The following is a 12,079-nucleotide window of genomic DNA, read 5'->3' on the forward strand; positions in this document are numbered from 1 at the left end:
CATGGCAGATTAGGATTAAAACCTGGGTTTCCCCAATCCTAGTCTGACCCTTCAACCGGTACACCATGCTGGCTCTGAATTGACAGAAGGGCCACAAAAAATGGACACCTCTTCTTTTGTGCCAAGGGAATGATGTCTTCTGTTTTCACACCCCTTCTGTTTTCACACCCCTGTTTTCACAGCTCCAGGAAGATGAAATCTATCTCTCCACACATTCCACATCTCTGTGTTCCTTCTAGGTGTTAATTTCTAGCCAGAGTATGAGCTGATAATTTCATGATCTCCACTGGGGATGGCCATTAGGGTTTCCAAACCTTTGGTGGTTAATATATGAAAATAGTTGGAAGCAACTTGACATTCCCACTCATACCTGTCTTCAGCTAGGAGAGAGAGAAAAAATTAAAAATGCAATGCAGACCTCATTGACTCAAGCCCAAACCTTCAAAATAAAGTGTATTTTTCCACAGTAACAAACATGCTTTATATACATAGGACTCTAAATCCAATCTCTGGAATCTTCAGTACAAAAGAAAAGGTCTCTGGGACCGGAGCTGGGAATGATCTCTGTTGAAGATTTTGGAGAGTTGCTGCCAGCCAGAACAGATAGCACAGGGTTAGGTCTGACTAGGTGTTGACCTTCTCTGTGAATAGTCACACATCCACATCCATACATGGTTTGTTTGTTCTCCTGTGTTCTATTCCTGCTCCAAGAAGGAGAAACACACTGGTGTCCCGCATGAACTTTTAAACTTTTTTCTTTTAGAATTCTGTTTCCACAAAGAGGTTCCGGAACTGCATTCTGCTGTGTTCCCCCAGGAAAAAAACCCTGGCTGTTAGGCATGCAAATCATGTGATCTACTTCTGAACTAATAGAGGCGCTCCTCTATAGTTTAGCTCAGATTAGGATTGCCAGCCTCCTAAAAGGAGTAGGAAATCCCCTGCCCCTAATCTCCTACCGTGCTTGCCACAGTGGCAAGAGAGGGGAAATAGGCATCAGGCAGATGGTGTGAGTCCTAGAGGGGCATGATGTCAAAGTTCATTTCTGGAAGGAATGTCATGTTGTGGCAGATGGCATCCCCCCCATGTCTCCCTGGTCTCCCATTGGTTGCCAAGATGGGCCTGGCAACCCTTTATTACTTTACTTCCCGTCTCATCAAATTTTCTGTAGCATTGTCCAGGGGTTGCATCTGCTTTCATTTAAGACACAAAACCAATGCTTTTCCCATGTCTGTCTGCTTTTGAAAGCCCAATGGTGTGTTTCTTCAAGTCCTGTGGAGATGCATTTTTGCAGAGAAGCTTCCCTCCTAGGAAAGTTGGTGACTTTCCTGATCTCTGTTTTCTCCTTCCCCAACTCCTCAGAGCTTAACAATGATATCTGAAGTCACTAGGGGTCACTGTGGCTTCATTATAGTGGTGTTATATGAAGGGTCTGAAGTCCACAGAATTTCTCAAGGTGGAGAAATGAAATGCATGCGTGAAGTACAAGATCTTCAAAGTACACATGCTATCGTGAACTTTGGATGGTAGGTGCAGTGCTCCTGCATCATCTTCCTGAGATCCTGGACATCTGTTTCATTCCAACCAGCATATTACCAAGTTTTGTTCTGTCCTGGAAATGGAATACAGACTAAAAGGAGTGCAGTACAGGAAGCTGTCCTATGAAATAAAGTATCAAACCTAGGACAAATCTTTTCACCATCGTATCCTGGATCTTCTAGGCCAGGTGGTCAGTTTGTCAGTTGGTGCTACGTGTACTACTGGTGAGATGCAGAAGTGGTCTAGGTGGGACATGGAGGCTTCATAACAATGACTAAAAATCTGGTCTTCCTCAGTCCCCATGCCCATGTGCAAGCATGGCATACCATCTCCAGCCAACACTACTTACTATGGATTATTCATCTGTGACCTTTTGAAATGCTATTAGTAGCCTTGCACACTTGAAGTTTCTCCTAGTCTGCCATTACCACCAGCAAATGTCAAAGACGTGCCACTTCTTACCAGCACTACTCGCCAGGGGTTATTCATTGTGCTCCTTAAATGTTGATGTCCTTAACTCTCTGTCAAGAGTCTACCCCTACACTGTATCCTCTTGCCATAAACTAGCCAGACAATGTATATCAGTAACCCTGAGCACTTTTGTAACTGATGAGTGAAATTGTCTGCATTCCAATCTGAAACATATAATTGCTGCTTTGCTTTCGCTTTTAGCTAGTGGATGCATCCCCAAACTGTTATCTTAGAAGCTTGTTAACACAGCAACCAAGGTTGCGCTGGAGGAGATCGGGAGAACTCGTAGATAGAGCACCTGGACGAAGGGGGGAGGAAGAGGAGTGAAGAGAGCCTGCCAAATGTACCCGCTGTTTTTGCTGCGCTTTGCTTGAATTGGTAACGGCCCGCCGAGGGTATATAGGTGGTGCCTTTAGGCTGGGACCCCAGTTTCAGCAACCTCTTGTATTGCCTTAAGATGCTTGGAACAAATGTCTGAAGCTACTCTCTGCGTGTTCCTTGACTCTGGGGTCTGACATATTGCTGAAACTCTGGAGCCTGACACTCTCATCATAAACAATAAATATAATAACAGAATGCCTGTAAACATATAACAGCCTTTTGGGGGGAGGGGAAGTGGGGTTTTGGTTTCTATTGTAGTGGGACACAGGATTCTTTATAGAAAAATCACAGAAGATTAGATGGAACCAGTAGACTTTGGACGACTGTTGCTAGAACGCAATCTGCTCCATATGTGCACAAAAGCCAACATTCAGTTATACTGTACCATGCCTTAGAAAACTAACTATGCAGATGTGAGACTATGCTGATCCTGTCTGTATATTGGCTACGATTTACTTTATTTGTTTGTTTTTATTTACTCCAAGTGACTGGCTGGGGCGGGGAGGCCATAACATGCAATGTATTGAGATGATATTGCAGTGGAGTTGAATACCGACTGAGGGTCTTGGCCTCTATGAACAAGGACCTGAGGAGACCCTGATCCCCACTGAGATCTTTATGTACAGAATGCACACTGTGCATGAGTGGGACCTTACATTCTGTGTGTATATTCCACCCATCACAATTAGAAGCATTTTTGCTAGTGAATTATTATTATATTAGTAAATCCATTGAGTATTTAAGGTGCGTCATTTGGTTTTGTACAGCTCCTTTAAGAAATCAGAATATTCGGGTGGGGGGTGTTGTTTTTGTATTCATATGAAATGAAGGAAGGGGGATATTTATCACTTTTCTTCCTTGCCAAACGTCTTTGTTTACAAAAATATTACAAACAAACAAAGTTAATCTAAAACTGTAACTTATTTTTCAGAGTTAACTGGAGTGTAATGAATCTAAGAAGCACACTGTGTAACTGTGATAGCATCCAATGCACAAGAGGTGTTTTTCCTCCTAAACTTTAAAATGTTTTTTTTTTCTTTTTTGCTTCTTAACTCTCAAAATAAGCACCATCTGGTGTTAGAGCTGGTTCCCCAACTGGCCTCCCAGCTTGTTCTCCCACTGGCTTTCTGTCAAAAGTAAATCCTTTTTCCCCGAGCATCAGAGCAAGCTGTTCATCTTTTTAAAAAATGTAACCTCATAATTTGTAAAAGCGAAGACTGGTGAGGCACATCTGCAGTCGTGCACAAGCTCTTATTTACTGTTTATGTGAAAGATGCATTGTGTCTGGTGGAATGCACCCAAAGGTTTCAAAGTAATATATTAAAAAGATGTTACGTCTCTTTATTTCCCTGCCTTACCTCCCCCTCTCCCTCTCCTCTAGGGCGTGGTACATATTGGTTACACGGACTTGCCAAGTCGCATGGCTACCCAGGCCACTAGCCTTTATTCCAACAACATCTTGAAGTTATTAAAAGCGATTTCTCCCAGCAAAGAATACTTTTACTTTGAGCCAAAGGATGATTTCGATTATGGGACAATTGATCATGTCATTAGAGGGACTATGGTGATGAAGGTGAGGTTCCTCCCCCGGAGCCCAGAAATGTGTTACTGAATACCTTAACACAGGTATGAAAATGAATGGAATGAAACACAGGAGAACGTTTTAAGAGCAATCACGGTGGGCTCTTTTGTGGTGTGAGCCAGACCTTACACCACAACATAACATTCCAGCAATCAGAGCATGCAGTCATCAGCATTACCCTCATTCTCATGTATCACACATTGTCCACCTTTCATTTTTTAAAAAGTGGCCTGTGTGCAATTGCTTATCTTTCGCCTTGATCCCCCCTCCTGTACATTTAAAATAGAGTTGCGAAACTGTCCCTAGAAAGAGAAGCCCCTGGGAACATTATAGGCACAAGCCAGTTGGTGCTCTCCACAAACCACTTCCCCGTCCTCAAAACTAGACACAGAACCTTTTTCCCCCCCAGAGCTCCAGAAAAGAAAAAAGGTATGTTTGTCCCTAATGTGATGAAGGTGCTTTCAAAACATTCCCTCTGTCTTAATCTATTCTCAAATCCTCAATCCCAAACCATGCACAGGACACCACACATTCATAGTGAGGGATCTGGAGTTTAAATGCAAAGTTTAAATTCCCCCTGGAATTTAAATCCCCCCCCAGGGTTTTGTTTATTTTGTTGCTGATCTTCATACTTGTTCCCTCCTCCCCTTCAGTTTTGCTAATGGGGTATGGTTATTTTGCCTTCCCTGTTTATACCTGTCAGTTTCTCTGTTATTTAACGGAGTTGCTGCTATTTAGTTGGTTGCTTATATGTTGGTTCATTAAAGGGGTTTTAACTTCTAGCAATATGCTTTCAATGTCTGGATTTTAGGTTGTATCGTGGGTACAGAACCAACCATGAGAACATCACTGATCCAGCCAGATACAACTGTTTATTTAAATAAGTTAAATTCATGCAACAATGGAAGTGAATTCACTTAAGATCAGTTAAAACAATTTATTTATGCTTTACATAAAAAGGGGGATCTTGTATGTGCGTCTTTGTTTCAATGAATTATTTCTGTAACAGTATCAGTGCAGGGGAGTGGAATTCCTTCAGAATCCATCCTAATGGGAATCTTTCTCTGCAATAGGAAGGAAAACATTTGTTTCCAGCACCTTTGCCTAAAACTTTGCCACCCCCATCCCCAGCTAAACAAAAATCTGTCCAGGAGTTAGAAGCTGAGAAGATGGCTTCCATCTCACCGTTTAAAAAGACAATGACTTCAGCTGGAGTTTATACTACAGGTATTTTTAAAATTGGGTTCTTTTCCTTTATTTGAACATTTATGAACCGCTTTTTGAAACCTCAAAGCAATATGCATTTTTAAAAAAAATATTAGCAGATCAAGAAGCATAACATACCAGAGTATGCACACATTTAACGTTATTATTGAATAATAGTAAGCTACAATTATGTGAATTTTTAGGCAATTCACTCAAACGCACAGCAAACAAACAAACAAAAAGCTAGATTCAGGTGGGTAGTCACATTGGTCTGAAGCAATAGAAAAAAGTTTGAGTCCAGTGGCACATTTAAGACCAACAAGGTTTTATTTGGGGTATAAGCTTTCATATGCATTTCAAAGTTTATACACAAAATAAAACTTTGTTGGTCTAGAGGTGCCACTGAACAAAAAAAGTTGTAAAAGCCAAATAGCGTTTGAAAACTGGGACTGGAAAGAGGGAAAATCATGCCCCTTGCAGCATGATTGCCAGTTACATTCACAGCTTTTCCTCCTTTTTGTCTTAAAGCTCTAGTCATTAATGTGCTTTCTTTTGGTACTGTTGGCAACAAGGCATTGGCTTTATATTTTGTAATCTTCCTCACATGTAGTGGGAAAGGAGGGCTATCAGTAAAGCAAATAAAACAAATAACCTGCATCAACTCAAAGGAATCCTTGATCCAAGTTCCCTTGCCTTGCTACAGTCAGAAAACCCTGTATGTATTTGGATTGGCAATTGATAGGGTGGGTTGAGTCTAGGGTCTTCTAGAAAGCAATCCTAAGCATAAGTATAGTGTCCAGATCATGCAAAGCGATGATGACGCTTTCCTCTGCTCTGGTTAGACCTCACCTAGAGTATTGTGTTCAGTTTTGGACACCACAATTGTCAGGATATAGACAAGCTGGAACGGGTCCAGAGGAGGGCAGTGAAGATGGTGAGGGGTCTGGAGACCAAGTCATATGAAGAAAGGTTGAAGGAGCTGGGCATGTTTAGCCTGGAGAGGAGACAACTGAGAGGTGATATGATCACCATCTTCAAGTATTTGAAGGGCTGTCATATAGAGGATGATGCAGACTTGTTTTCTGTTGCCACAGAAGGTCAGACCAGAACCAACACATTGACACTTACCCTCCCCCCCAAAAGGATGTTTCATCTAAACATTAGGAAGAACTTCCTGACAGTCAGAATGGTTCCCCAGTGGAACAGGCTTCCTCGGGAAGTGGTGGGCTCTCCTTCCTTGGAGGTTTTTAAACAGAGGCTAGATAGTCATTTGACAGCAATGCTGATTCTGTGAACCTAGGGAGAGATAGGGCTTTTTCTGAGCAGGAACAAACAAGAACGTAGTTCCGGCTGTCTTGGAGCCAGTGGGTGTGGTCTAATATGCAAATGAGTTCCTCCTGGACTTTTTCTACCCAAAAAGCCCTTGGGGGAGGTATTTGTGAATTTCCTGCATTGTTCAGAGGGCTGGACTAGTTGACCCTGGGGGGACCTTCCAACTCTATTATTCTAGGTCTAGTCTGAATTCTACCATAGTCTATTCAATGTGGCTTACTCCCAGCAAAGTGTCTTTAAGATTGCTCTGCTAGCTGCTAACCCTGACATGGAAAAGTGTGGTGTTCTGGCTTTGAAACAGCAACTGGGGTAGTTTACAGTTCTGGTCTTGGCTTTGAACAACCAGCATTAGTTCCCTGGTTAGGAAGGATGTGCAAATGGGTACACAGGCATAAGGCAAGTTACAAATTTGGTACTCATTTGATTGTTGCTGCAGGTGGTGGTGAATAGCTCCTGGCTACAAATAATTAGATAAGCAATAGACTTTAGATCAAAGCCTGAAATTCCGTGGGGAGGGGAAATAATCCAATAAAACAGATTAAGAAATTAGTTCAGGGCATGTAAAAGGAAGTATCTCTTCCTAGGTACTTAACATGAGCAACTGATTAGCATAAAATGTGTAAGACTAGCTGTCTTTCAAGAAAAATTAGGCATATGCACAGAGGATTAATTGCTATATGGTTCTGAATGGATCTCCATGTTCTAAGGCTGGATACTTGCACACCAGAATCTGTAGACAAACATCTGGATATTGCTGTCTTCACCATGTGCTGTGTGTAAACTTCACAGGGGCGATTGGCTGGCCAGTCACTAGTGGAAAATGAGGATTTATACCTCACTCAACAAATCTGTTTATCTTTGCCCAGTGCTGCCTCCATATGCTTTCCAAGGAAAATGAAGATGTGGCCATAAAAGCCAGGTTTTAATATACACATTCCCAGTAATCCTCTTTAGATGAAGCATGTTTTCTTGATTTCAGAAATAGTGACCCTGAGTAAGGGTGTGGGTTGCAAAATATTGGTAGGCCCTTTGCGAAAGCAGTAAAAGGTATTATTCCAACCACATGTTTGATCAGAGCTCTGGTACATTCATTTCTGGGAATGCTTGGAAAACTCAGTTTTTGGATTATCTAATGTTCATGGGCCTGGAATGTTTGGAAGTTCCAGGCACTAGGCGGCAAAGAAGCTGCTATTTTATTGGTATTTATAAAAGGGGTAATGATATCCAACCAAACAACTTGAAATGGCAGAACTGAAACTTTGATCTTAGGCAAGTACATAGAAACCCAAAGACAAAAATGTTGCAAGGTATTAATGCTAAACACCATCCGTTTGAAGAAAGCAGGCCTTGCTAAACAAAAATTTACACAGTTGTAAAAAATATAACTGGTGGGTCTGCTTGCATCTGCTCCTTGGCTTGAGTCTCTCTCTCTCTCTCTCTCTGATGTCTCCTCACAGTTATGCTTGGAGCCCCAGCTCTTCAACATAAGCCATGTTGAAGGATTTATCCAGGGGTGGAATTCTAGCAGGAGCTCCTTTGCATATTAGGCCACACACCCTGATGTAGCCAATCTTCCAAGAGCTTACAAGGCTCTTTTTTGTAAGCTCTTGGAGAATTGGCTACATCAGGGGTGTGTGACCGAATATGCAAAGGAGCTCCTGCTAGAATTCCACCCCTGGATATATGTATCTCCTTATATATATTTGAGTCTAATTGCTGAATAATTTCCCCTAATGAGGACAGCCAGAATGCCTCTGGCCTGGCTGCACCCCAACATCATTGGATGTTGCACTCTTTGCAACTGGATTGGCTTGTACATCAGGAAAATCCAGTTATGAATTATTGCTGTTTCACAGCAAATATGCAATATCCAAAAATGTCTGGATGTGGCCAGAATTACCTGTTGAATCAGAATCGCACTATTATCCCTGCCTCTAGGATCCTTACATTCAAATGGGCAGCCCTGCTGGTCTGAAGCACAGGAACAAAGTTTGAGTCTGGTGGCACCTTTATGGCCAGCAAAGTTTTATTCGGGTCTAAGCTTTCGTGTGCACACACACTTCTTCAAGTTGCCACTGGACTCATTGTTCTCCTAGGATCCATTCACAGGGTAGGAGTTGATGAGGGCTCTTGATGATGGAGAGCCAGTTGATGGAGAGCCAGTTTGGTGTAGTGGTTAAGTGTGTGGACTCTTATCTGGGAGAACCGGGTTTGATTCCCCTCTCCTCCACTTACAGCTGCTGGAACGGCTTTGGGTCAGCCGTAGCTCTTGCAGGAGTTGTCCTTGAAAGGGCAGCTGCTGTGAGAGCCCTCTCCGCCCCACCCACCTCACAGGGTGTCTGTTGAGGGGGAAGGAGATATAGGAGATTGTAAGCCACTCTGAAACTCTGATTCAGAGAGAAGGGCGGGGTATAAGTCTGCAGTCTTCTTCTTCTTATCTAAAACAAGAACATGGGCAACCAGGAGGGTGTAATCGAAGCAAGCAGAAGAAGGCCATGGCGGTTTCTCTAATCAAGTATTTTGAAGTGCCTGTGTGGTCTGCCTGTTTCAACTGTTTTCCAATGCTACATATACAATCTCTCTCTACTAAGCAAGTCAAGAAGTCAACGAGGAATTAGTGCCATTTTTCATTTCTCTGTCTTTTTATGATTTATGCAGCTAAAATATTTTACATTTCATTTGTTGGCATTTTCATGTCTGCATGCCAAAGTTTACTGGAACAGACAACTTGGCTAAGAGATTTGTATCCCAGGCGAGTCTCCAGTTCTGACAAACAGGGGAATGAAAGTTATGCCTATAAAATCCCATCTCAAAGGGCAGCTCCTGCTCCTGTTGTTGTCAAGGTCAACACGGAAGGAGAAACAGGGTTGGGAGATTGCCCTGTGCTTATTTTATGAATAGTAAAGCAAAATGCCTTTTCAATTCTCTTTGGGCCTTCTTCTGTCTCTTCAGGTCTGACAACCGTTTTAGGGCTGGGCCTAATTTCCCCTAATGCTGCTTTTACGCAAATGGTGACCACCTTTGGCCTTGCTGGGATCGTTGGCTACCATACCGTTTGGGGTGTCACGCCTGCTCTTCACTCACCACTGATGTCTGTCACAAATGCCATTTCTGGTAAGCTGGGAGGGGCTGTTGTGTGCTTCTTTCCGGGTGGGCTTGTCATAATGATTGCAATGGACCAGACTTGCCTATGTAGGTTGGAAAAACAAAACAAACTCACGCATTTGGATCTAAGACACTGGCCCACAATTACTGGTGATGGGCGACAGGAGTAAGTGTTTATTGGCTCCTGTTGTATGGAAAGTGCTTGATATGATAGCAAAATTCTCTAAAGACTGATCATGAGCTCAAAGTTATCATGCAATAATAGGGTTTCACAAGGCACTTTAGGACATTATCATTGACATATCATGCCCATAAAATGAGAGCTATCCATCCATCCAAGTAGTTAGGAGTTAGACATGTTATGTTTACAGCTCTATGAATTTACAACTCATAGAGCTGTAAACATAACATGTCTGACTCCTAACTACTGCTCGAAAACAGTAAGCAGTACATGATTTTGCCACATAGCCAAAAGAATGTGTAAACATAGACACACCAAGGCCCTCTGGCCAGTTTTCTATAATCAGCAGTGGTTTCTTGGACAGCATGCATTTAGTCTGGAGAACCCCGCGTTGCACATTTCCACACTTCCCTAAAATAAGTGTTCCTTTCACAATGAAAACTAGCCTTTCAGGAAATCTGTCGCTACTAGTTTTCTAACTGGCAGGGAATTTTATCCATGAAGAGTTGTATTCAAATATTCAGCTTCTTGCCTGCAGGCTGAAGTAAATCCCATAAAAATGTATCCTTAGGTCCATAAAAAATGTATCCTTTGAATCAGATTATCTTTTAATTTCTAAGCATGAGGCAATTTTGTCTCAGCATCCACCTTGATTCATATGTAGAAGCAAACAAATAGCCTATGCAGTTGCCATAACAGTAGATGAATATATTATTACTTTGTAGTAGCAATGCTGCAATCCCTGAGATCTTATTTCTCTGCACAAAGCCAGCACTGCATAAGCGGTTAATAATGATGATAAGCCAACAGGCTGTGTGTGTATGTTGTGTTTTTGTAACTTGTTAGTTTGTTAATTCCTTCTACTACACTTTCTTTCCCTGATGTAGTTTTTATTGGGATATTTAGTTAATATAGCAGAGTTTTGACCAGTCATAGAAGTGTGATATCAAGTGCAATAAATAAATTTCCCAAAGAGCATGTTGCAAAAACAGGTAAATTTACATTTTTTCAAGTAGATCCAGTTCGCATTCAGGTTGCAGTCAAAAGAAGAGAAATAAGCCTAATTTAAAGAGAATTTTCCCTATTACAAATTCCTTATCACTATCTTGTCTAGCATCATGAGGACATTGTATCTGTAGGAGAAAACCTGCAGAGATGTGTGTCTCCATGGAAGGCCATGTGCAGCGAGTGAGAGGACAAAGAGAGAGAGGAGAGGGCAGCTCCCAGGATAAGACAAAGAGAGACATCCCATTCAAGGAGATAACGCCTATATACACTCGGAGTGATGTAGCTCCCCCCGATGGCCTTGCATGCTGAGTTGCTCACTCCAGCACTTTCCCCGATCCCTTGCTCAAGATGAGCCAAGAGAAGCTGACAATTTAATCAGTTAACCATATCAGACCACAGCAGGGGAACATCTGCTCTAATACAAAGATTTGGGGGGTAGATTGCTCTGTTATGAAATGTTAACATATTTGATCTTTCCTTTAGGCCTTACTGCTGTTGGGGGTTTGGTGCTGATGGGAGGATCTTACCTTCCTTCTAGTGTACCACAAACATTAGCTTTGCTGGCTGCATTCGTTTCATCTGTAAATATTGCAGGTACAAATTCACTAATGTGCAGCTTTACCTTAATGAGGAATGCTGATGAATTTCCAACATCCTTCTTTATTTGCACAATGTTTTTTGCCTTGAAAGTTATACTTTCCTTTTAAAAAATATTAGTAAATAAGCTGACCCAATCTGCTGCCAACTGTTAATGACGATCTGCTACCAACTGCCAGCCTCTTCAGGTTTTTGGGGCATGGGAGACAAAGCCAGGGTTTTGGGTAGTGCCAGTAGGTGCATTTTTCTACTCAAACCGTGGGGTTACTTAATCTAGGAATTTTTGAAAACCAAATGTTTACTAATTGGTGACATTCGGTTCTCTGACTAAACCTTGTGGTATGGTGCTGTAGTGTTTGACCATTGCACTTCATATTGTATGTAAGAGTTGTTAGTTTCCAAACAGGAAAGGTCTGCATCACCCAGGATTTGGAGAAAAATTATATTTTTCTTTAGGTGCTTTCAGTAGTGTAAAATACTGGGTTCGATGCATGAGGAGGCTCATAGTAGATTGTTCACAGCTCTTTATTAGTAATTACAGCATTGCAGAGACTGGAGACTAAACTAAGACTGGAGAACTGGGCCAATAGGGTGACCGATATACAACTCTGGTTCCCACACTAGAACCTGATAGGACCATTTGAACCAGCAGGGGGCTTGCTATTGGCCCAGGAAGGTGA

General features: G+C 42.1%; 1 protein-coding gene across 1 annotated transcript in view; it reads left to right on the forward strand.

Moving 5' to 3' along the window:
- LOC132587555 (NAD(P) transhydrogenase, mitochondrial-like) overlaps positions 1 to 12,079 on the forward strand; it is a 108,238-nt gene that overhangs the window by 45,917 nt on the left and 50,242 nt on the right. The window contains exons 9-12 of the mRNA XM_060259844.1: positions 3,770 to 3,961; positions 5,044 to 5,197; positions 9,461 to 9,622; positions 11,286 to 11,396. Coding sequence (XP_060115827.1) covers positions 3,770 to 3,961; positions 5,044 to 5,197; positions 9,461 to 9,622; positions 11,286 to 11,396 — 619 coding nt within the window. The remainder of the gene's footprint in view (positions 1 to 3,769; positions 3,962 to 5,043; positions 5,198 to 9,460; positions 9,623 to 11,285; positions 11,397 to 12,079) is intronic.

This window comes from Heteronotia binoei, chromosome 19 (genome assembly GCF_032191835.1).
Source record: "Heteronotia binoei isolate CCM8104 ecotype False Entrance Well chromosome 19, APGP_CSIRO_Hbin_v1, whole genome shotgun sequence".
In the NCBI taxonomy this organism is placed as follows: Eukaryota; Metazoa; Chordata; class Lepidosauria; order Squamata; family Gekkonidae; genus Heteronotia; species Heteronotia binoei.